The 26,911-nt window shown below is 45.1% G+C and overlaps 1 protein-coding gene across 1 annotated transcript in view; it reads left to right on the top strand.

Annotated features, from left to right (window-relative positions):
• Window positions 1-26,911, top strand: part of HKDC1 (hexokinase domain containing 1) — a 48,828-nt gene that overhangs the window by 13,379 nt on the left and 8,538 nt on the right. Inside the window, exons 5-16 of the mRNA XM_042908879.1 lie at window positions 3,709-3,804; window positions 4,829-4,928; window positions 6,990-7,173; window positions 10,569-10,724; window positions 11,831-12,064; window positions 13,291-13,595; window positions 15,244-15,389; window positions 15,484-15,603; window positions 19,723-19,818; window positions 20,016-20,115; window positions 21,790-21,973; window positions 23,985-24,140. Of these exons, the coding sequence (XP_042764813.1) occupies window positions 3,709-3,804; window positions 4,829-4,928; window positions 6,990-7,173; window positions 10,569-10,724; window positions 11,831-12,064; window positions 13,291-13,595; window positions 15,244-15,389; window positions 15,484-15,603; window positions 19,723-19,818; window positions 20,016-20,115; window positions 21,790-21,973; window positions 23,985-24,140 (1,877 nt within the window). The remainder of the gene's footprint in view (window positions 1-3,708; window positions 3,805-4,828; window positions 4,929-6,989; window positions 7,174-10,568; window positions 10,725-11,830; window positions 12,065-13,290; window positions 13,596-15,243; window positions 15,390-15,483; window positions 15,604-19,722; window positions 19,819-20,015; window positions 20,116-21,789; window positions 21,974-23,984; window positions 24,141-26,911) is intronic.

A 26,911-nucleotide genomic window follows, 5' to 3' on the forward strand; every position in this document is an offset into this window, starting at 1 on the left:
ATTGTCCCCATGCAACTTGTCTCTTGGTGCTTCAGTACCTTGTCCCCCGGTTCAATAGATGTTTCTAGAGCGCAGGTGCTATTTTATATTATTCTTTTTATATTATTCTTTTTCCCCACCCCCACAATCTGTAGCACAGTGTCTTGTATTTAATAGCCGATTGTTAACTATCTGACAATTGAGAGTTTCAATCAATCATTTACTTGATTCCACTGAATGGGAACTTGCCATGATCAATCTATGCAGGGGATGGGCTGAGGTTCACATTTTTATTATTTTATAAAAACAGGGATTAGGGGCACCTGGGTGGCTCAGTCAGCTAAGCATCCGACTCTGGATTTTGGCCCAGGTCATGATCTCACCATATGTGAGTCTGAGCCCCACATTGGGCTCTCCTCTGACAGTGCAGAGCATCCTTGGGATTCTCTGTCTTCCTCTCTCTCTGCCCCTTCCCCATTCACACATGCACACATGCACTCTCTCAAAATAAATAAATAAACTTAAAAAAAAAAAGGATTAGAAAAAATTGGTATAAAGGCTTCAGGGGTGCTGGGTAGCTTAGTCAATTTATCTGACTTTTGATTTTGGTTCAGGTCATGATCCCAGGATCATGGGATCAAGCCCTGCATTGGGCTCCATGTGGAGCATAGAGCCTGTTTGGGATTTTGTCTCTCTCCCTTGCCCCTCTCCCCCACTTGTGTGCGCGCTCTCTCTCTTAAAAAAATTAAAATTAAAAAAATTAGGGGTGCCTGGGTGGCTCAGTCGGTTAAGCGCCTGACTTTGGCTCAGGTCATGATCTCGTGGTTCATGAGTTCAAGCCTGGTGTTGGGCTCTGTGCTGACAGCTCAGAGCCTGGAACCTGCTTTGGATTCTGTGTCTCCCCCTCTCTCTCTGCTCTTCCCCCGCTGGCACTCTGTCTCTCTCTCAAAAATAAATAAACATTAAAAAGTTTTTTAAATCAAAAATTAAGATGGTTTCAGAGAATGTTAGAAGAGGCCGGTTGGAGTCTGGCTGTGAGGTATCATCATCTTTGCTGGCTGGAGGAGTAGAGGTCCCAGAGTCTGTAGAGGAAGGGGGAGGAGGAGTCGTTGGAAATTAGGCCTCCAGATTTGAGATCAAATTCACCAAATAGTTAAGCACCTTTTATTTGAGCTCAGAAAGGGAGACCCCAGGAAGAAGGAAGAGACTTCTTGAGCTCTGTTGGAGTTCATCTGAGTTTGAAAACCAAACTTGTATATTTTCTTGATAACTGGTGGTGAATGTATAGTTCGTTTATCTGGGATTTTGGCATTTATCTAAGTCAAATCCCTGCCTGCATCTTTATGTAGTAATAATAATAATAATAATAATAATAATATTAATGGCACTGTACCTCAGATTTCGGCAGCGTATCTTATACTGTGAACTCTTTATGTGTATTATCTCATTAAATTCCCCAAGCAATCATATGAAGTAGATATGATCATTTCATATGTGAGAAAAGCTGCTGCTCAGAGATGTTAAGAGACTTGCCCAAGGCCACACAGGCCAAGCTCACAAGCCCCCACCCACTCTTTTCAGAGACATAGCTCTAGAACTTTGTTTAAAATGGCAGCAGGTGCCTGGAAGCATTTTGACCCATTTTGTGTCATTTCCCCAGTAAGGATTTTCAGGTAACACTTAAACTTGGGAAGAGTGCTTGATTATATTGAGGAAGGGAAAACTGGTTTTTCTCATCAAAGTCTAATTGAATACTTGTATTTTATAAAATTCCCCGCCCCCCCAACTGCCTTTCAGTGAAGCCTAAAGAAAAGTAGAAAAACTTGAGGCACAGGAAATGCACTGGTAATAACTCAGTGTGGGCACAGCTATTTAATCATGGTTCTGCTGCGGACATAGGTTTTGTGGCACTAAAATAAGGGCTCTTGGAGAAGGTGGGGGCTGGCAAACTGAGTGCAGAAGGAGGCGGGAAGGGAAAGCCTTCCTGAGAATGGGGTGGCCAGGGAGGCTTCTTTGTGCAACTAAAAAATGATTAAAGAAAATAAGAGCCTGGGAATTAAGAGGGGCGGTCACTTTGCTGTGGTTGTTTTATTTTGTTGTTTTTTAAGTGAGGGAACAGAAAAGTCTTAGCTAGAGAGAAATTTCTTTGTTTGTGTATGTGTTTCTAATGATAAAATGGTAATACTTTTCAATGTAGAAGAGAGAGAGATGAGGGTAGGAATTGAAAAGTTTAAAGAAGAAAACAGAAATCACCTCTAATCCCAACTCTCAGAGATACCCCCGCTCCTTGAATGGTTGGTTTCCCTTCCAGCCATGTCTATTTTCAACACTGATGTTATTGCCGTGTGCATAGTTTTAGAAAATATAATTGTATGTACCTTTTTTCCACTTAACTATATATCACAAGCATTTATTCCCCACACCGCCATACGCCCTGCCCTCAATAAGTCCCACATGTCTCCAGTACACTTTTTGGGGGGACGCCACCCTACATTCTTTTATTCTATCCCATGAAGCAAGGCTGTTTCCGTAACCAGTGACGGCAGAAGTTAGGGAGAGATGCCACTAGGTGGCGCTGTGGTGCAGGGGAAAAGACCTGGTGGCCGCTCAGGATTCCGACAACGGCATTCCAGTTGGACCCTTCACTCACTGTGCTATCTCTAGAGCAGTTTCCTTCCTCTCTAAAAAATCCCAGCTTCTTTATCCATAAACTGAAGGGATTGGGAGGGTGTGGTCGGGGAGTTTATGAATTTTGGCTCAGCTGCTTTTGACTGCGGGCAAATCACTTGTCTCCAAAATTCTAAGTCTAAAACATTCCGATTATTTGCTATTTTACAAAACTCTTGGGAAACAACAATTTTGTAAAAAAGGTTCTATCTTGGGGGCACCTGAGTGTCTCAGTCAGTTGAGCATCCGACTTCGGCTCAGGTCATGATCTCACAGTTCAGTTTGTGAGTTTGAGCCCCACATCTGGCTCACTGCTTGTCAGGGAGGAGTCTGCTGGAGATCCTCTGTTCCCATCTTTCTGCTCCTCTCCCGCTCAAGCTCTCTCTCAAAAATAAATAAACACTAAAAATATCTATCTATCTATCTATTTTAATTTTTAAATAATCTCTACACCCAACATGGAGCTTGAACTCATGACCCTGAGATCAAGAGTTGCACGCTCTACCAGCTGAGCCAGTGAGGTGCTCTGGGAAACACCAATTTTAAGCAACTAATTGATCATGCAAATAGAGAACCATTTTTCTAAGTTGAAATTAAGTTCCCAAAGGAGTCCTGCCAGGTAACACCATGCCGGTTCTGTTTCATGGACCTGGCAGACCACATATTCTGCACACACAATGTTTATCTACCATATGCCAGGCCTTTCCCTCAGAGCATTCCTGGGGCCGAGGCAGGATATGACGTTTCTCCACTTCACAGACGAGTAAACTGAGGCTCGGAGGGGTTAAATGACTTGTCTAATATCTTGTGAGTCCAAGTGTTCTGACTCCTCAGCAGTTGTTCTTTCTGGCACCGTGTGTGCTATTTCAGACTGCTCACATGAAATAAAGATGTTTAGATTATTCGGAAAACCCTCCGAAGGAATGCTGAAAGAATTGGGGGGGTGGTTCAGCTAAAAGAAGAGAAAGCCATGGGGCTGCACTTGATGCATGAAATGTCTGCCCCTCGTTTTCAGAACTGAGCACCTTCCTCATTTTCACTGGCTCTGAAATCTTCTCCCAGGGCATCCTGCTTTCATGGACCAAGAAGTTTAAGGCACGTGGAGTTCAAGACACTGATGTGGTGGATTGTCTGGCCAAAGCTATAAAAAAACACAAGGTGAGGAATTTACCAGTCCCAGCCCAGTTCTCTCGAGGTGGGGTCTCCTACTCTGCCTGCCCCAGAGGGGGGATCAGAGATGGGATGGATCTTAGGGAAGGTCTCACTGTAGATGTGACCGATTGTGACCAGTTTGGATGAGCCCATTGGTGAGCCTTGGTTCCAGGTGGTGAGCTGGGTCCAATTGCTGTTGGAAGGTGGCCCAACCCCCTCAGAGGGTCTTGGTTAGCCCCTATGCATGTGTGATGCTCTAGCCCCACCTTTCCTCTCTGAGCTTAAAAGACTGCTTTCTTTCCAGTCTGGCTGTCTCTTCTGTTTTCCACTGTCTGTTCATGGGCTATCTTTATTCGTTGAGTAAATTTTATAATAATCTAAATACCTGAAGACATGCTCCTTGCTGAGCCAAAACGCATACAAATAAACCCAAATTATTTGTTATCCTGACAACGAGGAATATTTTAATGTATACCCTTCCAGTCTTTTTTCTCTTTAAACATGCAGTCACAATCTCTTGTATCTTGTGTTTTTCTCTTATTGTTTCGTTTTACTTTAAAATGTCCCCCCAAACCTTGGGGGAACCATAAGGTAATAACCCAAGTTGACTTGCCAACATGGGAAACCCAGATGGGATGTCCCTAGTGCTGCCCACGGAGAGGACTTGGCTGAGTCTGGTTAAGCTGTCCCCGTGGGGGAGGACTTGGGTCCCAGAATAAATATGCTTTCTTTGGTGTTTCTCAGATCAAGACTGCAGTCCTGGTGGTCTGTCACTCATATTTCATTGCATGGAGACCTTCACCCATAAGGCAGGAGCATGGGTTCCACTCTTTAGCTCCCGACTGCCATTCCTCTTTTCTAGATCCCGGAACCTTGATAGAGGCCTTGTTTCTTCCAGGCAGGCCCAGCAGGCAGGGTCTAGTAATTGTCTCGGTCACCTTCACCGCTTTCACTTCCTCCGTGGGGAAAGATAAAGGGATAATGCCTCCTTCTCATCCACTGATGTCCTTTGGGACTTGTGTTCAAGCAGGACATAGACGTGGACATCCTGGCCTTGGTCAATGACACCGTGGGGACCATGATGACGTGCGCCTATGATGATCCCTACTGTGAAGTTGGTGTCATCATTGGTAACTCAATTTGACTTGATTCTCCGGGTTGGGAAAAGGGATCGGTCTGGGGCTTAGTTTTAGCCAACCGAGTAAATTCTGTGGAAGGGTGCTGACACTTCCTATTTATGAGAAGTAACATAGGGAAATGGAAAATTAAAACATGCATCCATCCATCCATCCATCCGTTCATTCAACGAGTATTTCCTGCATGCCTTTTGTGTGGTAGGCCCCATGCTCTATTGGGTTTTCAGTGGTGAGTTAATACTCGGAGGTTCCTGAGCTTTCAGTGGGCAAGTGGGGGGAAGGCCTGAAAGGTATAAACGAGTAATAGAACTGCAGGTGGCGGTGAGGGGTGACATTTGAGCAGGGACCTTGGTGATGAGGAGGAAGGAGCCAAGTGGAGATCGAGAGGAAGAGAGTCGCTGCGAAGGAAGGAGGAAACCTATGGCCTCTGAGGTGGGATTGCGTCTGGGATGCTCGAGGACCCTAAAAAGCTGAATGGGGGCTGCACCAAAGTGAGTGAAGGCTGAGAGTCATAGGCTATTCAGGTCAGAGGGAGTGGACGGGACTGGGCAGATCGCGTGGGACACAGGACAGAGTTCCCATAAGGTCTTTGGCTTTTGCTCCGAGGGGAGGCAGGAAGGCACTGGAGGATTTGGGTGGGGAATGGGTAAATGGAGTGTGCGTTTTTAAAAAGCTCATTTCGGCTGCCGTGTCACCCAAAGAGAATTGACTCCTGGGGCAAGAATGGAAGCAAGGTGACCAGCCAAGAGGTCACTGTATCTCCTGTGTGGGCGAGACATGGTGGGGGCCTGGACCAGGGACGTCGCAGCACCACGAAGGTGCCCGGTGGGTGGTTCTCGACACCTGAGCTGGGAGGGAGTCTGCCAGACGCTGGCCGTGAGAAGGCAGCATGGGGGACAATAAAACCAAATGCATTAGATTTATCGACTGTTCTTGAACATTTCCTGCCACCTCCCCGTTCCGTTACCACTACTGGGGAGAGTTTTCTGAATTGCTCTCTCTTTGGGCAGGATCCCAAAGGGCAGGATCTTTGCACCCAAGCGGCTTGATCTGCCTTCCCATTTCCGGAGCCCTCAGCTCAGAATGGGATGGGCGCTTGCCAGTCACATCTTCTAACCGCTGTCACCGTGTCTTGGTGACTACGTGTGGCACCCTGCAGACTGGGAGCCACGCCTAAACAGAGTCCACACTTTTCTTAGAAAAGCTTACTCTAGGTACTGTTTTACATTCTGCTTCTCTCATTTCTTATTTCTCATGTTGGCTTTAAAATCCTCAGACCAGAGCATCAGGTAGGGGGAGATCCTTTAAAAAAATTTTTTTTCTAAGCAGCTTTATTGAGCCGTAAAAATCCTCTCATTTAAGGGATACAATTCAATGATTTTTAGTAAATTTTGAGTTTCCTAACCATCCCCACAATCCGACTGTAGAACATTGTCATCAGCCCAGTAGGTCCCAAACAGATTGTGCCCTTTTGTAGTCACTCCCCAGTATTGTAGTGTTTGAGGAATCTCCTTGGAGTGATTTTGTGTTTGAATAATGGAATGTTGCTTTCTTATGTCATAGCTGATCACTGTCAAAGATAAGGATATAGCTTATGCCAGGAACAATTTGTGGCAGGCCGTGAGTACAGAATATTTTTAGTATCAAATAGAGAAGACGCTAAGTAGCTTAGAGAAAGGATTAAAAAAATTAACAGTAGGTTAGTGATTTTTTTTTTTTTTTTTAATTTCCAAGGTTAGGTTAACTCATCCTCCTCTTTGTAAATGTGCTTTGTCAGCTCTCATGCATATTCATCAGGGACTTCTTCACAATCGACCCCATTCATGACCGCAAACCATTAACATCTGAGAAGTGTAGACTTGGCGTGTCAGCTTTATTCCTCATGAACTCCAGGCTTGCCAAAGCTGTTCCCTCAGTGAGAACCAGGCCCGGGAAGTGGATCAAAAGCACTTTGTGGTACATTCAGAGGACTCTCAGGCAGTTAAGAGTTCTCTCTGTCTTTGCCCAGCTGGGAGCCCTTCCGTCTTTGCGTATTCGCTCTGATCCCTTGTTCAGGCACTGGCACCAACGCGTGCTACATGGAGGACATGAGCAACATTGACCTGGTGGAAGGCGACGAGGGCAGGATGTGCATCAACACGGAGTGGGGGGCCTTTGGGGACGACGGGGCTCTGGAAGACATCCGCACCGAGTTCGACCGGGAGCTGGACCTTGGCTCTCTCAACCCTGGGAAGCAGCTGTGAGTCCCCTCGTGTGCTCTAAATCGGGGCCTCGGTATTTACAGTAAATTGCCAGTCCCTCAGGTACACCTTATACCCGGCAGATTTTCTAGATGTGACTAGTTTCCTGCCACAATGATTCTGCGAGGCGAGGCTTGTGTTTCAGTTTCATTGGACACCTGTGGAAAGTGAAGGCAAGGAAATGGAGTGATGCCCCCTAGGTCATAATCCTGATTCAATTTCAGTCCGTATTTCCGGATCACATATGTGTGAGGCAGGGGAGATACGCAGTGAACCCAGGGACTCGGGTCCTGCCCTCTTGGTGCGTTCGGACGAGGGGCCATAGCGCAGACCGATGTGGCCAAGGGAGCAGGACTCAGGCAAGTCCCTCACTGGTGTTTCCAGGGCTCCCCTGTCACCCCACTTTCTCAGAGGCCTGATCATAGCACCTGGGGGTCTTTCCCAACTCTCATCCCACACTCACCAGTGGAGTAACTATTGGGAGTCTGCCCTAGCTCTGCCTGCATGCTGAGCTCCCAGAGCTTGCCTTAACAAGCAGAGTGCCTTACACACTGTTGCAGCTCATGAAGTGTTTCTTGGACAAAAAGACATTTTTTAGATAATTTTTTTTTTTTTTTTGTGGGGCACCTGGGTGGCTCAGTCAGTTACACATCCGACTTTGGCTCAGGTCATGATCTCATGGTTCATGGGTTCAAGCCCTGCGTCAGGCTCTGTGCTGACAGCTCGGAGCCTGGAGCCTGCTTCAGATTCTCTCTCTCTCTCTCTCTCTCTCTCTCTCTCTCTCTCTCAAAAATAATAAATAAACATTAAAATTTTTTTCTTTTTTTGTTTTGTTTTGTTAGTTTTTTTCCTTTCAAAGTGAAAGAATAGTTTTTTAAAAAGTTTATTTGTTTATTTTGAGAGAGAGAGAGAGAGAGAGCATGAGCGTGATAGGGATAGAGAGAGTGAGAGAATGAGAATCACAAGCAGGCTTGTTGCTGTCAGTGTAGAACCCATTGTGGGTCTCGATCCCACGAACTGTGAAATCATGACCTGAGCCAAAATCAAGAGTCGGTCGCTTACCTGACTGAGCCACCCAGGAGCTCCTGAAAAGCCTTTCTTTAAAAAAAATTGAATAATTTCAAACTTACAGAGAAGTTACAAAAATGGTACAAAATTCCCCTTCACCCAGACTCCTTAAGTACTAATATTCTCTCTCTGTTTCTGTGTACATGTATATACATACACATATATACAAAATGTCTAAATAGAATTATTTTTCTGAACCATTTGAGACTAAGTTGCAAACAGTATCCCTTTAGTCCTAAATACTTCAAAATGTATTATTTGCAAACAAGTGTATTGTCTCACATAATCAAAGTATAATTATCAAAATTAGGAAATAAATACTTAATCTAACTTATAGAACTTATTCAAAATTCATTAGCTGCCCCGTTAATGTCCCTTATAAAAGAGACGAAGTTCAGGCTCACACTTTACATCTTGTTGCTGTTGTTTTTAGCTTCCTTTAATCTGGAAATCTTCTGTAGTGTCTCCTAGTTTTTTATGATCTTAAGACATATAAGCCATATATTTTACAGAATGTCCCTCAATTGTATTTTCCTGATGTTTCCTCATGATTAGATTCAGGTGGTGTATTTTTGGCAGGAATATCACAGAGGGGACGATGTTTCCTCTTCAGTGCATCACATCTGGAAGCACATGCTGTGTGTTCCATCACATGTGATGCTACCTCGAATCACTCGGCTAAGGGGATATGCAAAGGTTTCTCTACCAGAAGGTTATTGTTATTCCTTCTGTAAAGAATACATATCTGGTGAAGAATACATATCTGGTGAAGCCTGCTTTGAGGCTATGTAAATATCCTTTCTCATTAAATTTTCACTCTTTACTTTTAGCATCCATTGATGAATTTCCAAATCTATTATTCCCTCCATGTTTATTAGTTGTTATTTTACTGTAAATAACAGCTTTCCTATCTCCTCCATTTATTTGTTTATACTAATATGAACTCATGGATTCTTTTTTTTTAATTATTTAATGGAGGGTTCTTCTTATCATTATTTATTTTGATGCTCAAATATTTTTGGACGTGACCAATGGAAGCTTCTCCAAACTGGTCCCCTGTGTCCTTAACGATGTGCTCCCATCACTCTTGAAGTACTTCCTTATTTTTTCTGGCCCGGTGAGATGTTCCAGGCTCATCGGGAATTTTTCGAGTCCCAGCCATTTTCCCAAGAAGCTCTGATGAATAAATATTTTGAGTCCCTCCTAGAAATGATTCAAACACTAGAACCGCATACCTGGAAAACAAATTTCTGCTTTGGACGTACCTGCTCCCCAGCACATACCTGTTTCACTGGTGGCACAGAGCAGTCATGGCCCATGAAAGTGGGACCCATTTTTTGGACTTTGTCGTCCTCACTCTCTCCATCTCACTTAAAACAAATTTCATCCCCCAAACCCAACCAGGATTTCTTTTGACTGTCTTCTGCTTCTGCAATGTTCTAAGAGGTTTTATAACGAAATAGGTAAAGTTGATTAGAAAACAGGTTGTCCTTGATTTTGTGTCCATTATTTTGGAGAATAAAAATTATATTTAGTTTTTTCCCTGGGAAACAATTAGTAATTGCTTGTTGGGTACAAATTCAAAGTCAAGGTGTAGGTAGCCTGGTGGGATATGTCATCCACACTATTGTGGAACCTCTCTGGTTCTACAGACACAGCATCTTTCTCTCTGGGACAAAAGCATGGTATAGGAATTGGAAGTGTCTGAAATTTGGATTTGTCATGCCATGGTTGGTGATCTTAGGATCACCTGAAGTCCATGAAGTCAAGATTCCTTATACCTAATATGAGAATGCTACTCCTGTGGCCAGGGGTGATTTGTGATAAAGATCCTTGGAGTCAAGCACTTTGTGAGAAGGAAGGAATATTAGGTCTCCTCTAGCATAGTTCTCTCCTTTTATAAATTTTTAAAAAATGTTTATTTTTGAGAGAGAGACAGAGTGCAAGTGGGGGAGGAGCAGAGAGAGAGGGAGACACAGAATCCAAAGCAGGCTCCAGGCTCTGAGCTTTCAGCGTAGAGCCCCATGTGGGGCTTAAACCCGTGAACCGCGAGATCATGACCTGAGCTGAAGTTGGACGCTTAACTGACCGAGACACCCAGGTGCGCCCCCCCCCCTCCTTTTATAGATGAAGAGAATGCATCCCAGAGAGAATAAGTGAGCTCCCAAGGGCACCCCGGGCTGGGATGGGGACTGAGGCCTCCTGACCCATGGAGTTGTCTTTCTGTTACTCCTGCTCTTGACCATGGGCCATAGCTCATGAGCATTGGGAAGGATGCTGCGTAACTAAAGGTGTTGCTGCTACTGATCTGTTCACCAAATTGTAGGTTTGAGAAGATGATCAGCGGCCTGTACCTGGGTGAACTTGTTAGGATCATCTTGCTGAAGATGGCCAAGGCAGGCCTCCTGTTTGGCGGCAAGAAATCCTCTGCTCTCCACACTAAGGGCAAGATTGAAACACGGCATGTGGCTGCCATGGAGAAGTAAGTGGCTGGCTGGGTCCTTTTCACCTTGACTCTGCAGAAGGTTAGAGTGGGGAGCCAAGGCGTGGTATGATCATGGTAGTGGTCCAGCTGAAGGGACCAGATCTGTCCAGATCTTCACCAGGACAACTTCGGACCTGGACCCAGCTTCGGGTGAGTCGGCGATGCCTACCATGGCTCAAGTGTGGCTTCTTGTTGGTTTCATCAGCCAGGGATTCTGTGGTTGGAGGTCAACTCCTTTCTTTTCCTGCCTTCTTCCTCCCTAAAGTGGTCACTTACAACCTTTTTAGGGCCACAGACCTGTTTGAGGGTCTAATTCAAGTTCTGGACCTTTTACCATAAAAATGTACATTTGTACTCAATTTTGCTTACACTATTAGGGCATTCTTGGGCCCATTAAAGATTCCCATGCATGGAATCTTAAGGTAAGAACTCCTGCTACAGCAAGAACCTTCTCTACCTGGTGCTGTTGGAGACTGACTTTGGCTTTGGTGATGAGAGACCTCACACAGAGGTCCCTGCAATGGAGACAGGGCTGGTGAAGGCGGCTGAAACCAGTCCACTCAGGGTCCTGTTCCCCAGGCTTAGAAACCCCAGCATTGCCCTGAGCTTCATAATCAGTTTAGATTCTGAGCTCAGCAGAGTGGCATCTGACTCCTAGAGTCTGATTTTGTGCACAGCATAGCAGGGACTGCGTTTCTGTGAAAGGCAGAATAGTACAGGGTGGTTAAAAGGGTGAGCTCGTGATCTAACTGCCTGAGTTCAGATCCTGACCCTTGCAATTCCTGGCTATGCGACTGTGGGCAAGTTACCCTCTCTATGCCTCAGGTCTCTCTCTGTACAATAGGGTAATGCCAGTACTTCCCCCAGGATTGTTGTGAGGGTTGTGTTAATATGTGTCAAATCTGTAGACAAGTGCCTGGCATATAGCGAGGGCTCAGTAAACGGTGGCTGCTATGATCATTGTTGATATTGTTATCGTTATTCTATTACTAGGTGCCAGCTTATTTATTTTCCCACTCCTGCAAGGTGGGAAATGTGGTTCTCTAAGGGGACTCTCATGGGATGGAGAAGTGTGGTCTTCTCACTCCTATTTCCCTGGCCAGGTATAAAGAAGGCCTGGCCAATACAAGAGAGATCCTGACAGATCTGGGCCTGGAGCCTTCGGAGGCCGACTGCATCGCAGTTCAGCACGTCTGCACCATCGTGTCCTTCCGTTCAGCCAATCTCTGTGCAGCGGCCCTGGCAGCCATCCTGACACGCCTCCGGGAGAACAAGAAGCTGGTGCGGCTCCGGACCACCGTGGGCATGGATGGCACGGTCTACAAGATACATCCTCAGTGAGTGCCGCCTGCCAGCCTGCATCCCTCACAATGTGTCTCCCCAGAGCAGAGTCCCAGGGTTCTCTCTAAACTCTGCTGCTTCTCCGTGTTGCTGGCACCAACCACGTCCTGTTGGTTCTGAGTTTACAGAGGAAAGAGAGACTATATTCATCTAGCTGGCTGGGTTGCCTTGGGGGATCATTCTTAAATATTCTGGGGCGCCTGGGTGGCTCAGTCCGCTAGACATCGGACCTTTGATTTTGGCTCAGGTCATGATCTCACGGTTGTGAGATTGAGTCCTGCACTGGGTTCTAGGATTCTCTCTCACTCTCTGCCCCTCTCCTGCTTGCAGTGCGTGCGCATGCTCTCTCTCTCTCTCAAAAAGAAAAAAAGAAAAGAAAAAAGAAAAGAAAAGAAAAATATTTTGCTAAACCCAGTTGCCTGACTAGAAGGGCATCCATTCATGTGTTTATCCATCTGTCCATCTATCTATGTTATTATCAAGTACCTACTATCTGGTAAGATTGGAAAGTAATATACACTCAGTTATATATGAGGAAAAATCAGAATGGCAGAGGGTGCCAGGTTCACAGGAAGGATACTGGTAAGAAAACACAGAGAAGTGAGAATTTCCTAGAAGGAGGAAGTGTGAGAGTCCCTCTGGCTAATAGAGATGGTATTGGAAGTCAGGTGATTACACACTGGAAAGAGCTGGGGAAAGAACCCTTCCCGTTTGGACAGAGATGATGCTCAGCCAATACAGTCTTGTGGACATGCCCTACTGATTGAAATATTAATGATAAAATAGCCATTTCTTGGGGTGCACCCGGGTGGCTCAGTCAGTCAAGTGTCTGACTTTGGCTCTGGTCACGATCTCATGGTTCGTGGGTTCGAGCCCCCCGTCGGGCTCTGTGCTGACAGCTCAGAGCCTAGAACCTGCATCGGATTCTGTACCACCCTCTCTCTCTGCCCCTTCCCCTCTTGTGCTCTCTCTCACTCTCAATAAACTTAAAAATAACAGCCACTTCTTTGAGCCTCCAAGTGTCCCTTCTGCTACCCTAGCTGCCCTAGCCCCTCCCCCCAGTCATCTCCTTACCCTCCCACCATCTGGCAACTAAAGAGGTGAACCCAGCTCCTCAAGGCTCCCCAGGACCCCACTCCACTGCTACACCTGGGTCTCTTCCCATTGACCAGGCATGGGCCTTTATGATTATTACATATTTTGCCATCACCCCTGCCTTCAGATACCCAAAACGCCTGCACAAGGTGGTGAGGAAACTGGTTCCGAACTGTGATGTCCGCTTCCTCTTGTCGGAGAGTGGAAGCACCAAGGGGGCTGCCATGGTGACAGCGGTGGCCTCCCGTGTGCAGACCCAACGGAAGCAGATTGACAAGGTGCTGGCTTTGTTCCAGCTGACTCAAGAGCAACTTAAGGCTGTGCAGGGCAAGATGCGGACTGAATTCGAGTACGGGCTGAAAAGAGACACCCACCTGCTGGCCACGGTCAAGATGCTGCCCACCTACGTTTGCGGGATGCCAGATGGTACAGGTGGGCCATGCACAGAGCTCTCCAAAACTCCTCAAACCCAGTTAGGTTGTTTTGTTTTAAAAGCCTTGGAGTCGTGTCTGTAATGGAGGGAGGGGGAGTAGGGTAGAAGGTCGGTACTCCTTCTGAATCTATTTGCCTTGGTTGATCCAAGGCATTTGCAACGGAAGAATACCTAAGTTAGGTCACATGTGTGTGTCTATGTAGTCGAGGACACAGAGTGTACCCCACGCTGTTGGCGAACAGAAGACCCAGGTGTTGTCCCTGGGAGCTGCCATCTGGACACTTGGAGTTGTCTGGCTTGTCTTCTGCCTGCTTCTCTCTCTCTCTCTCTCTTCTCCTGGGGCTTGGTTACTCCTCTCTCTCTCTCTCTCATTGCTTTCTGACCCTTTCCCTGTGTTCAGCCCAGAGGAGCCACTTTAGACAAGTGGCTTCTTGTCTTTAGACAAGAAGTGGGGTGAGTTCTTTAGACAAGTCACTTCACCTCTTTGAACCTCAGTAGCCTTACATGGAAACAATGACGTTTGTAAAATGCTTTTTGTCTTGTGATTTTCTTTGGAATCTCTCATCTCATTTCCTCCTCACAACCACTTCGTAAGTGATGTAGTGAAAAAATGATTCCCATTTTATTGCTGACAATTCGGAGACTCGGAGAGGTCAGATGACATACTCAAAGCCACACATCTGCACCTTGGGTCTCACAGCAACAGAGATCTTTTCCAGCGCTAATATCCTTCGAGTCTATGTGGGGAGAAAAAATAGGAGCAGTAAAAGACACTGTTCAAGTGTTCATTCTTTGATCTCTTTACTCCTTCTGCCTTCATTTTTCACAATTTCACTAAGTACCTACGATAGGTCGGGCTCTGGTCCAGGCGTGGCCAGAGAGCAGGGAGGAAAACACAGTCCCTACCCCTGTGGAGCTTACGTTCTGTTGGGCTGGCAGACAATAAGCAAAAGCCATGAACATTTAGTAAACAATAAACAAGGGCCATGTAGCAGCAGATGCTATGAAGAAAAATAGAGCAGGATAAGGGGTCAGAAAGCTGGCTGGGAGTGATGCCTTCGGCAAATTCGGGAAACAATAGAATGACCGGTGTGGCCAGAACGGAGTGAGAAGAGGCAGAGGGCAAGTTGCAAGGTCACACAGAACAGACTCTGGTGCTCTTCAACGTCAGGAGAAATGAGAGATACTATTGGCCCTGGATGGTAATGGGGGTCGGACTTGACATGGCTTCTTATTGGTCACGTGCAGGTGTGGGAATCCAGGAATGAGAAGAGCAGGGGGCAGGAAGAATCATTTCATGAACACTCCCTCTAGGACACAGAGACAGGATGGAAACACCCTCCAGAGTTCATTGCAGTCAGTGTAGCCTGGCCTGGATTCACCCTCAGAGGCTCCTTGAGCATAAGTATCAAGTGTGGCCTTTAGCAGATACCGAGAAAAGCAGGCGGCCTCAGTCAGCCTCAAAGCGCCTGCCCAGTGCTCTGACGCTGTGCTTGGTGACGGCCACACTCCTCTGGCTCGAGAGCCCCAAGGGAAAAGGCTCTGAGTCGGCTGTATTTTGGTGTCTCCTCTTCCTCTCAATGCCTCCACGTGAGCCCCTGTTCTGTGGACGCTGGTGGAAGGCAGCTCCAACTTTCTCCACCACAGAGAAAGGCAAGTTCCTTGCCCTGGATCTGGGGGGAACCAACTTCCGGGTCCTCCTGGTAAAGATCAGAAGTGGACGGAGGTCGGTGCGAATGTACAACAAGATCTTCGCCATCCCCTTGGAGATCATGCAGGGCACCGGCGAGGAGGTGAGCGCCGGGCGGGGGAGTTCTGTGCCCGAGGGGCCAGCCTGCCACCCTGTGTCCCTGCTGGCCTGGCCTGACTGCCACTCTTTCCCTGCAGCTGTTTGACCACATTGTGCAGTGCATCGCTGACTTCCTGGACTACATGGGCCTCAAGGGAGCCCAGCTGCCCCTGGGCTTCACATTCTCATTTCCCTGCAGGCAGACGAGCATTGACAAGGTAAGACAGCCCCGCAGGCTTACAGACAGCCCGGTGGGCTTCTTTCTTCCACCAGGGAACCTCAGCGTACCTCTGAGTCAATGTTTATTTCCTCTTTTAAGGGTCTCAGGTTCAGGGCAGCTGGGGAAACATAATCAAGAACTTGATTATGTTTTCTACTAATATTTTCTATTCATTATGTTCCATTTTCATTGGTATTTTTTTGTTTTTTGTTTTAAAGATTTTTTCTTTTTTTTTTTTTTTTTAAATAACTTCTATTCTCAATAGTGACACGCTCTCCTGACTGAGCCAGCCATGTGGCCCCACTGTTATTTTTTGGATTGAAGTTCACAAGAGATTTAGGGCAGTATACAGTAAAGGGACACATGCGTAAGAGAGCTGTTAAATGGGAGGTTAAATCATATTATGGAGAGATGGAGAGAGGTAATGACCAGTTAAAGCCAGTTATAACTTTTAAGTAGTAATAATGCCTGTGAACTCCTGGGCGGCCAGTGTAAACAGGGAGACACGGTAGGCTGCAGGGTGTTATCTGTTGAATGAAAGTTTACCGGTGCATCAGAAGTGTATTTCCTTCCTGATACTAGAATCGGAGAAAGAATTTATCACACAAACACTTACTTAGTTGACAATGAAGGACATCATGGATAACAGTTTTAATAAATCATTCATAATAATTTAGAAACGTGTATCACCAAGGCTTTCTTGGAATTCTGGGATAAAAACGCCATTCTCCGGGGGCGCCTGGGTGGCTCAGTGGGTGGAGCGACTGATTTCAGCTCAGGTCATGATCTTGCGGTTTACAAGTTTGAGTCCTGTGTCGGGCTCCGTGCTGATGGCTCGGAGCCTGGAGCCTGCTTCGGATTCTGTGTCTCCCTCTCTCTCTGCCCTCCCCTGCTCATGCTCTCTCTTTCTCTCTCTCTCAAAAATAAATAAACATTAAAAAAAAAAACACCCCAAAAACCCCATTCACCAGCTCATGGAGAGGGAGCACGTGTGCTCTCTGACAGGCTTACTTACAGGGCTGGCGGAGAGGAGAGCACCACTTTTGAATTTATGGGGAGAAGTCTGGTCAACACAAGTCAACCAGAGAGCCCATGACAATGATAATAAGAATGACACCAAAGATTTGTTAAGATTTCATCTAATCCACTCAACGTCCCCATGATGTACGTACTATTTTTGTTTTGTTTTGTGCCATTTCTTTAATTGTAGTAAAATAGATATCACACAAAATTGACCACTTTAACCACTTTTAAGTGTGCGGTTCTGTGGCATTAAGTACATTCCCGTTGCCATGAAACCATCACCGCTATCCATCTTCCAAACTTTTTTATCTCCCCAAACTGAAACTCTATACCCATTAAGTAATAATTCCCCAGTTACCCCTCCCCCAGTCCCTCCTAACATCTAGTCTACTTCCTGTCTCTATGAGTTGGACTATTTCGGGCACCCCATCTAAGTGGAATCATACTGTATTCGTCTGTTTGTGACTGGCTTATTCCACTTAGCTATAATGTCCTCGAGATTCATACATGTTGTAGCACGTGTCACAATTTCCATCCTTTTTTAAACTCAGTGATATCTCATTGTATGTATGCATACTATTTTTAATCACCTTGTTGTGGTTAGGAAAATCAGAAGCACAGAGAGGTAGGTGACTTGTCCAAATTGCCACATCTATAAACACTGGTGATACTGGCCTGAGAGCCCAGGCTCTTACACTTCACCCTTGGGGAGACCAGGACCTGGAACCGTGTCGTTGAACCATTTTGGTTAAAATGCACAGCACACCTACATCTATATAATTAAAACCAAAAAATCAAGAAACAGTATTCTTACTGTATGCGTTACACTCCATTTTCTATCCTATTTCATTTCTCATATGAGAAAGTTGAGCCATGCAGGCCTCATCTGATTGGTCAGTACAAAATCAAACTGAGGCAGAGCTCTTCGGGGCTCTGAGAACAGCGTGGAAACATGCACGTCAGCAGCGCCTTCCCACCCGAATTATTCAGAGAATGAGGAGAGAGGGGTTCAAGAGGTTGTGTTATCTGGTAATATGGCTGACTCTCTTAAAATTAAAAATGCCAGAATGCTAAGGCCGGAAGACCCATTTCTCAAGACTCTATTTCTCAAACATGTGCCAAGAAGGAACGAACAAGGATGTTCACTACAGCACTCCTTTTTTATAACGAAACATTAGAAATAATTCAAATGGCAATGGAGGATGACTAAGTAAACTACAGCCTATCAGTCATATGGACTTAATTACTTGACTTTTATTTAACAGGCACACACACAGTGCTTGCTCTGTGGTGGACTATGCTCTGAGTGCTTCACAGATATTTCCTACCTAACAGGGAGGCAGCAGAGCACAATAGTTAAGAGCATGGGTGTGGAACCACGTTGGATCTTGGCTTCTCCGCTTACTGACTGTGTGACCTTAGGCAAATTACTTAACCTCTCTGGTTTCCTCATTTGAAAAATGGAGATTAAAAATAGTACTTATTCTATAGGTATTTTTTATTTCTATGCAATTATACTTGAGGAATATTCTGCTCAGGGAAGGAATGTGGGACATCCATATTAACTGACCTGGAAAGGTCTAATTATCTCTCAGATTGGGGGGATGGAAAGTTAAGGGGGACTTTGTCCTTATCAGTAACACTCTAATTTTTTTTTACAAAGGCAACACATTGCTGTATGACTGCTGCCATTAAAAATTAAAACACTGGGGTGCCTAGGTGGCTCAGTTGGTTGAGCATCCAACTCTTGATTTCAGCTTAGGTCGTGATCTCACGGTTCACAGGTTCGAGTCCTACATCAGGCTCTGTTCTGGCAGCGCAGAGCCTGCTTCGGATTCTCTCTCTCCCTCTCTCTCTCTGCCCCTCCTCTGCTCATACTCTCTTTCTCTCATAAATAAATAAATAAGTGAATAAATAGTGAATGAATGAATGAATCAGTCAATCAATCACCGATGGGGAAGGCAGCCACATGCAGCTGTCCAAAGTCCTGAATGGTCCATGAGCACCAAGACACAGCCACTCCTCCTGACCCAGGACACTTGGCCTCTCAGCCTCTCGGAAGTTCTGACAAGTTCATGGATACACAATTAAGAGGCAGGAGGAGACCAACTGATAGCTGGGAGCAAAGCCACTGATGGCTGGGGAGAAAAAAGAATGATTTCTAAAAAATAGTATTTTTTGTAACTGCAACTAATAAGAAAGAGCGATTTTTTTTTCAAATCTCTAGTGAATCTCTAGTGTTCTACGTACATCCACCAGGAAAGGAACAAGGGAGCCCAGCTTCCCAGGCGCCCCATGTGTGTGTGGTTTTTAAAAGAATGATAGTATAATTCAGCATCTGTATTTGTTTAACGTGTGTTTACAGTGTATGGTGAACATTTTTCTCTAACATTCAATGTTCTCTTACAGCATGATTTTTTATGACTGTTTAACGTTTCTTATATCAATGTACCAGATAATAGATGTATATTGTAATGATAGGATGCCTCTAGTTTTTCACTGTGGAACCATGCTTTGATGGACATTTTGTAGCATTTATCTTTAGTCACATCTTTAAAAAAATTTTTTTTATGTTTATTCATTTTTGAAAGACAGAGAGACAGAGCACAAGCAGGGGTGGGGCGGAGAGAGAGGGGGACACAGAATCCTAAGCAGGCTCCAGGCTCTGAGCTGTCAGCACAGAGCCTGACGTGGGTCTTGAACTCACGAACTGTGAGATCATGACCTGAGGCGAAGTCCGACGCTCAACCCACTGAGCCACCCAGGCGCCCCTTTAATCACATCTTAATCGGTCCTTGGTTAAATTAGAAATAGAATCCCTGTGATCCAGGCCTTTGTTCTGTGAGGTCATGGCCAGGGAACAGGAGTTGACCCTTGATAAATACAAGCTGCTACAGTTGTTCCCCTTGGCAGTGGACCTTGTCTGGGCATCATGCTCTGGGCCCAGTGATAGGCTGCAGAGATGGAACAGTCAAAAGCACATGGTTTGGACTAGCAGCCGACCCCAGCACTTCGAATCTATTGGATGTGGAGATTGTGCAGTGGTCCCAGCAAACTATTATTGCTCAAATGAACTTCTTCTTCTTTCCTTCAGGGAACACTCATTGAGTGGACCAAAGGCTTCAAGGCCACTGACTGTGAAGGGGAAGATGTGGTGGACATGCTCAGGGAAGCCATCAAGAGGAGAAATGTATGTTATGGTGTTAAGGCTCATGTCTCACCTTGCCCTTTCTCCCAGGTCCCTTTACTCTGCCATCCTGTGCCGAGCCCTGTGACTCCAGCCTCTGCCGCGCACCCCCCAACCCCGCCCCACCTTGAGCTGATGTGGCCCTCCTGAGCCTGTTTGGCTTGTACATCCTACTTACAATATGGCTGCTTCCTTTGCAGGAGTTTGACCTGGACATAGTTGCGATCGTGAATGACACAGTGGGGACTATGATGACCTGTGGATATGAAGATCCTAATTGTGAGATTGGCCTGATTGCAGGTAAGTGGTCACGCATGTCCCATTAGCCTGCTCTCATCATCTCATCTTTTGGTGGTTTCCTTTTATTTATTTAGTTGTTTTAAATGTTTCTTTATTTTTGACATAAAAATAGAGAGAGCACATAAGCAGGGGAGGGGCAGAGAGAGAGGGAGACAGGCAATCTGAAGCAGGCTCCAGGCTCTGAGCTGTCAGTGCAGAGCCCGATGAGGACTCTGTGAGATCTCTGTGAGGTCACGACCTGAACCAAAGTCAGATGCTTAACCAACTGAGCCACCCGGGACTCCCTGGTGGTTTCCTTTTAACGTAGGGAAGTGCACAGGGACCATTTTTCCATTACACAGCAAGTCTAAAGCCAGCTTTGACCAAGGCAGAGATGAAGTTAAGATTAGGATTCCAGGTCTCCTACTTTCTAAATCTTTACTTAATATCTTTCTCCTTAAGGGTCCTTAGCCAACGTTGCCCTTTTGTTGAGGAAGGAGAATGGCATAGAAAGAAGCGATTTTCAAAATAGGGCCTTGAGGCAAATTATCCTGGGTGGAAAGAGACCATAGTTGGATCATGTGGGCCTAGGGCTGAAGGAGCTAGATTTTCATGCGGCTCCAACGTACATCTCCTCTGTTATCTGACCTCTTCTGGCTGTCAGGGTGCACAGGGTGGGGAAGAGTTGGAAAGAAGAAGAGAGGTATAAGAGAAGAGAAGGGAGTGGCCTGGCATATAATATAGGTATTTTAGGGACCTTTGGGAGAAGTCCAGCAGTGACTAAGCAGAAGGGTGGATTTCAAGGGGATGACTCCAATTGGTGAAGGGAAGGGGTTTAAACAGATGAAGATGGAGATGATAGGCATCAAGTGACAGGCACAGGTTACTAATGACAGAATCCGGGAAAGTTGTTCCAGTTGGTTGTCTGGACTCCCTGAATGTGAACAGTGGCTAGAACAAGGAGAGGGGGTAGAGTGAGATGCCTTCAGTGCCAGCCAAGAGTTTCATCTCCCAGAAACTCTTACCATTTTGTGACTGTGGGAGGGTTACTCCTTCTGTCTGGACTTGAGTTTCCTCATCTGTGGGAGGGGTCAGGCTAGAATTAGGAGGACAAAGGGGTGAGACTTGCTTGACTGAATATAGTCGCTGCCTGGGCTGCTGCTCTGAGAATAGTTCTGAGACCACGTCATGAGCAAAGGAGAAAGAAGGTGGCCTATGGATGCCAATGTTTACTTTTCTAAGACTAGATAATTCCTCATGGTCCCTTCTAGCTCTGGATGCTAACTGTGACTACTTGGGAGCTCACTTTGTGTGCCTATAGCCTACAGTGATGATGAGGAAGAGGATGATGATGTGATGCGATGATGACGGTGATGAGGAGAAGGAGGATGGTGTTATCTCAGGGACCCCTTTCCTGGATGCTTACTATGTGGAGGAAGCTTGTGAACACCATCTCATTTTTTCCTTTATAACAAATCTATAAGGCAGGTGTTATTTCCTTTTTACAGATGAAGAAATTGGACCCCTAAAAGATGAGATACTTGTCTACGGTCGCCTAGTGATGAGCGTTAAGCTGGAACTCATACCCAGTCATATCTGACTCCAAGCCTAAATTCCCGTCCACTGTGCTCCTCTGCTTCTTTAGGACTTGGTGATGTCTTTTGAAGACTAAAGTCCCTTCATGATTCCTTCTAGGAACAGGCAGCAACATGTGCTACATGGAGGAGATGAAGAACATCGAGCTGGTGGAAGGAGACGAAGGGAAGATGTGCATTAACACCGAGTGGGGAGGGTTTGGAGATAATGGCTGCATAGATGACATCCGGACGCAATATGACAAGAAGGTGGATGAGGGGTCTTTGAACCCTGGCAAACAGAGGTGAGGAGGGCAGATGTGTGTATTTATGCATGTTGTGCTGTGTACGACATTACCAGCTCTGGGGGAGGGTACTGTGTTCATATCATAGACAGTACAGCTTTGTATTTTTATTACAACTCTCCATCAGAGGTCAGTGAAGTGTCTGACTAGAACAAAAACAAAACACAGGGCAAGTTCCCAACAAGTGGAAAGGAGAGGTACCTTTTTCTAATTACCATAAGGTGGCATAAGGTCTCGTGGTGGTTTTGGAAGTGATTCAGAGATGGTTACAAAGTCCATTCACCGTGGGCCAAGTGTCACAGAGCAGGGGAATGCTGACTTAGTAGGCCCTCTCAGGGTGGGCTTCTAGTAAATCCAGTTTAGAGGTCAACATCCTCAGCCTTTCAAGAGCTGGCTGCCACTCTGGTGACTTCTGTTGCAGTTGGGGGTGGGGGTGGGGCAGCAAGTGATGGATGGGAGTATTGGTTCTTAGTCATGATGTCATGTCCCACCACGGGTCACAATCACTTGTGAGGTATGTTCCATTTACTAGTCATATTAAAAATACTGAAAGCAATGAATGATTCTTTAAAAAAAATAGAGTACATTTTCACTTGTGTTCTCATCGAGCTTCTTGATTAAGAGAGAAAGCAGTGGGTAGAATAGAGGTAACGTGCTAGGAATTGATAATTAACCCAGGCCCATCCGTGGCAGCAGGTGTTGGCAAACTTTTTCTGTAAAGGACCAGATTGTAAATGTTTTACTATCAGGCCATATGGTGTTTGTCACAATGAAACTCAGTATCTTAATATATACAATAAGATGAAAATATAGATTTATCATGATGATGATATCCAAGTGGAGAAGTTGAACAGATAGGACATGTAATGAGATACCTGGGCCACAGATGCCTTGGTAACTAGGGAGCTGAGAACACTGTACAGGAAGATGCTTGGGCAAGGCCAAGACCAGCCTTAATGGTCCTGCTCTTCCTTTGGCACTAGTCTCTGTAGCTGAGAGGAAGGTGAGTTATGGTCAGCCCAGCTGAACCAGAGGTTGATCCAAAAAGAAGGAACCTTGTCTCTGAATCCCAAGTTGGGGCATTTGAGTATCATGGCTCTTCTGAAGGGGCAAGTTCCTTCTGACTCAGTTTTGTGTCTGAATCCACTGGAGGCTGACATTTTTAGAGTGAGAGTTTGAGGGGGCACACATTTGAATTTGCCTTGCTGTCACCATTATTTGTCTAAGTCTTAGTTTCTTAGACTGATGAGGTCCCAAGCAGTTAAGTGAGTACAAGTCCAGCACGTAAGTCTCAGATATACTCAGCTTTCCACCTGACCCTGCAGGAAGTGGCTGTCTAGCTCCACATCACTGTTATTAATACTGTTGCAGATGCCTGTGCAAAGTGTCTGGTCAGTGCCTGTTGGTTACAGAGCCCCCTTTCCTCTTGTTCCTTCCCTCATGGAGTTCATAGCCTGGTAGAAAGGGGGAGGAGAGCCAATATTTTTAAAGAACCCCTGGTGTGTGCAGTTTATTATTTCATGGAGAGAATCTCTAGTGAATCTCTAGATTTCTCCAAATACAAAGCCAAGGGGAATCTAGTAGACCAGATTTATAATACAAAGCCGAGGAGAGCGGGCTTTGGGACCTGGCAAGGGACTCAATTTTTGCTCAGTACCTGCTCTGCGCCAGATGCTGGCCTCCCAACGCTCTTGTGGGACCAGGAGTTTGCTGCTTGTTTTATAGATGATGACTTACAGTGCTTGCTCAGGTCATACGGTTAGTATGTGGGAGAGCTGGGGCCTGGCTTCTTCCTGGTCAACATGGCTCCAAAGACTGGCTTTCCCACATCATGCAGACTTCTACATTGCATTTCTCTGGATCTACAGCCTACTCCGAACCACTCCAAACCAGGCAGTTGTTGGATGCCAATGGGCATACCTTCCATACCCAGACCCGTGGTCCTTTTGTGAACCACTCACCAGTGCTGATTTTCCTGCTCTTACCAATCTTATCTCTATTCTCCAAACAGATATGAGAAAATGACCAGTGGGATGTACCTGGGGGAGATTGTGCGGCAGATCCTGATTGACCTCACCAAGCACGGTCTCCTTTTCCGTGGGCAGATTTCAGAGCGTCTCCGGACCAGGGGCATCTTTGAAACCAAGTTCCTGTCCCAGATTGAAAGGTGATGTGTGAGCAGGTTCACCTGCTTGGTCTGAGAGGCACTGATTGGGATGTGCTGCTGTCATGCTGGGGTCCAGCAGGCTTGAGATTTAAAAATAAAAACAGTAAGGGCCTGGCTGGGCAAGGGGTTTCCTCCTAGAGCTGCTCTGTCTCTCCAGCTGCATCAGGACCACAGGACACAACTGAAGGGCCAGCTGCGTGCCTGGGCCCTGAGGTTCCTAAACTGTTACACAGGACTTAGCTTAGGCTGAAAAATGATCCTCTCTTGTTCCTAAAAAGTTGATGTGTCCATAATATGAAAGAAAACTCTTTAAAAAAAAAATCACCTATATGCTCATGACCAAATATAGCTGTTTTGATTTTTACATATTCCCTTTCAAATTTTTAAAAGTGTGTAAACATATTTGCATAATTGCAATCATACTACACATATCATTCTGTATATTGTTTATTCAGTGATTGTACAGGACAATTGTCAGTTATAATTCTGGTTTCTATTTTATGATTTATTATGAAAAGTTCTTTTTGAATTTAAAAAAAAAACATTTATTTATTTAGTTTTGAGAGACAGAGAGAGACAGAGCATGAGCGGGGGAGGGGCAGGGAGAGAAGGAGACACAGAATCTGAAGCAGGCTCCAAGCTCCAGGCTGTCAGCACAGAGTCTACGCGGGGCCCAAACTCATGAATGGCAAGATAATGCTCTGAGCCGAAGTCAGACACTCACTGACTGAGCCACCCAGATGCCCCTGAAAAGTTTTAAACATAGAAGAATAGAGGGAATGGTAAAATGAACTGACTGTTTGCATCACCACCTTCAATAATGATCAACTCATGACCAAACTTGGTTCATTGATATACTCCTGCTTTTCCCACCCCTAAACTGGATGAATTTGAAACAAATCTCACATTTAAAAAAAATTTTTTTTAACGTTTATTCATTTTTGAGAGACAGAGAGAGACAGAGCATGAGCAGGGGGAAGGCAGAGAGAGGGGGAGACACAGAATCCAAAGTGGGCTCCAGGCTCAAAGTCCCGATGTGGGGCTGGAACCCATGAACCGCGAGATCATGACCTGAACCGAAGCTGGACACTTAACTGACTGAGCCATCCAGGCACCCCAAAACAAATCTCACATTTTATGTGAGTTTATCTATAACTATTTAAAAACTTTTTTAATTTTATTTTTTATTTTTTAAAATTTACATCCAAATTAGTTAGCATCTAGTGCAACAATGATTTCAGGAGTAGCTTCCTTAATGCCCCTCACCCATTTAGCCCATCCCCCCTCCCACACCCCCTCCAGCAACCCTCAGTTTGTTCTCCCTATTTATGAGTCTCTTCTGTTTTGTCCCCCTCCCTGTTTTTATATTCTTTTTGTTTCTCTTCCCTTATGTTCATCTGTTTTGTCTCTTAAAGTCCTTATATGAGTGAAGTCATATGATTTTTGTCTTTCTCTAACTAATTTCACTTAGCATAATACCCTCCAGTTCCATCCACGTAGTTGCAAATGGCAAGATTTCATTCTTTTTGATTGCCGAGTAATACTCCGTTGTGTGTGTGTGTGTGTGTGTGTGTGTGTGTGTGTGTGTATACATACCACATTTTCTTTATTCATTCATCCATCGAGGGACATTTGAGCTCTTTCCATACTTTGGCTATTGTTGATAATGCTGCTATAAACATGGGAGTTATTTAAAAAAAATTTTAATGTTTATCTATTATTGAGAGACAGAGTATGAGTGGGGGAGGGATAGAGAGAGAGCTAGACACAGAATCTGAAGCAGGATCCAGGCTCTGAGCTGTCAGCACAGAGCCACACAAGGGGACTCGAACTCATGAACTGCGAGATCATGACCTGAGCCGAAGTTGGACACTTAACCAACTGAGCCACCCAGGTGCCCCTATAATTATTTTAAAATGTGTTTATAAAATATTAGTTCTTTAAAAAAAAACATAACCACATTACCATCACCACACCTAAAATAGCTAATGATAAACCTTAAAGTCAAAATATCCTGCCAATGTTTCTATTTTCCAAATTGCCTAAAAATAATGGTTTTTACAGTGCATTTGTTTGCATCAATATCCAAACAAGGTCCAGACAGGTCATTTGGTTGAGATATATATATATATATATATATATATATATATATATATATATATTTTTTTTTTTTTTTTTTTTTTTTTTTTTTTTTAGAATCTTTTTTAATATATAAACTTCTCTTGTTTCCCCTTGGAATATATTGGATGAAGAAACTTATTTTATCCTAGAAGTTTCCTGTGTTCTAGATTTTGCTGGTTATAGCATTTAAGATTTTCTTCTCTCTTATATTTTCTACAATTTCGTAGTTAGACCTAGATGCATGGTTAGATTCAGTGTTGAGTTTTGGACAAGAATATTTCAGAAGTGGCATTGAGTTGTCTCTCTTTTGTTTACTTTTATTTTTTTTAAGTTTATTTATTTATTTTGAGAGAAAGAGAGTGGGAACAGGGGAGGGGGAGAGGGAGAGGGAGAGAGAGAGAATCCCGAGCAGACTCCATGCGGTCAGCACCAAGCCCAATGCGGGATGTGAAATCGTGACCTGAGCCGAAATCAACAGTTGGACGCTTAACTGAATGAGCCACCTAGACACTACTGTCTGTCTTTTATGATGTAAGTAGTCACTGATGCTTATTGCCAAGATCTGTGATTTCACTTGAGATTGTAAAATGATGGTAAGTTAATGCTAATACTCCTGCAATTTTTAGCTGGAATACTTCTAGAGACTTCCC

Source organism: Panthera leo, chromosome D2 (genome assembly GCF_018350215.1).
Source record: "Panthera leo isolate Ple1 chromosome D2, P.leo_Ple1_pat1.1, whole genome shotgun sequence".
Classification (NCBI taxonomy): domain Eukaryota; kingdom Metazoa; phylum Chordata; class Mammalia; order Carnivora; family Felidae; genus Panthera; species Panthera leo.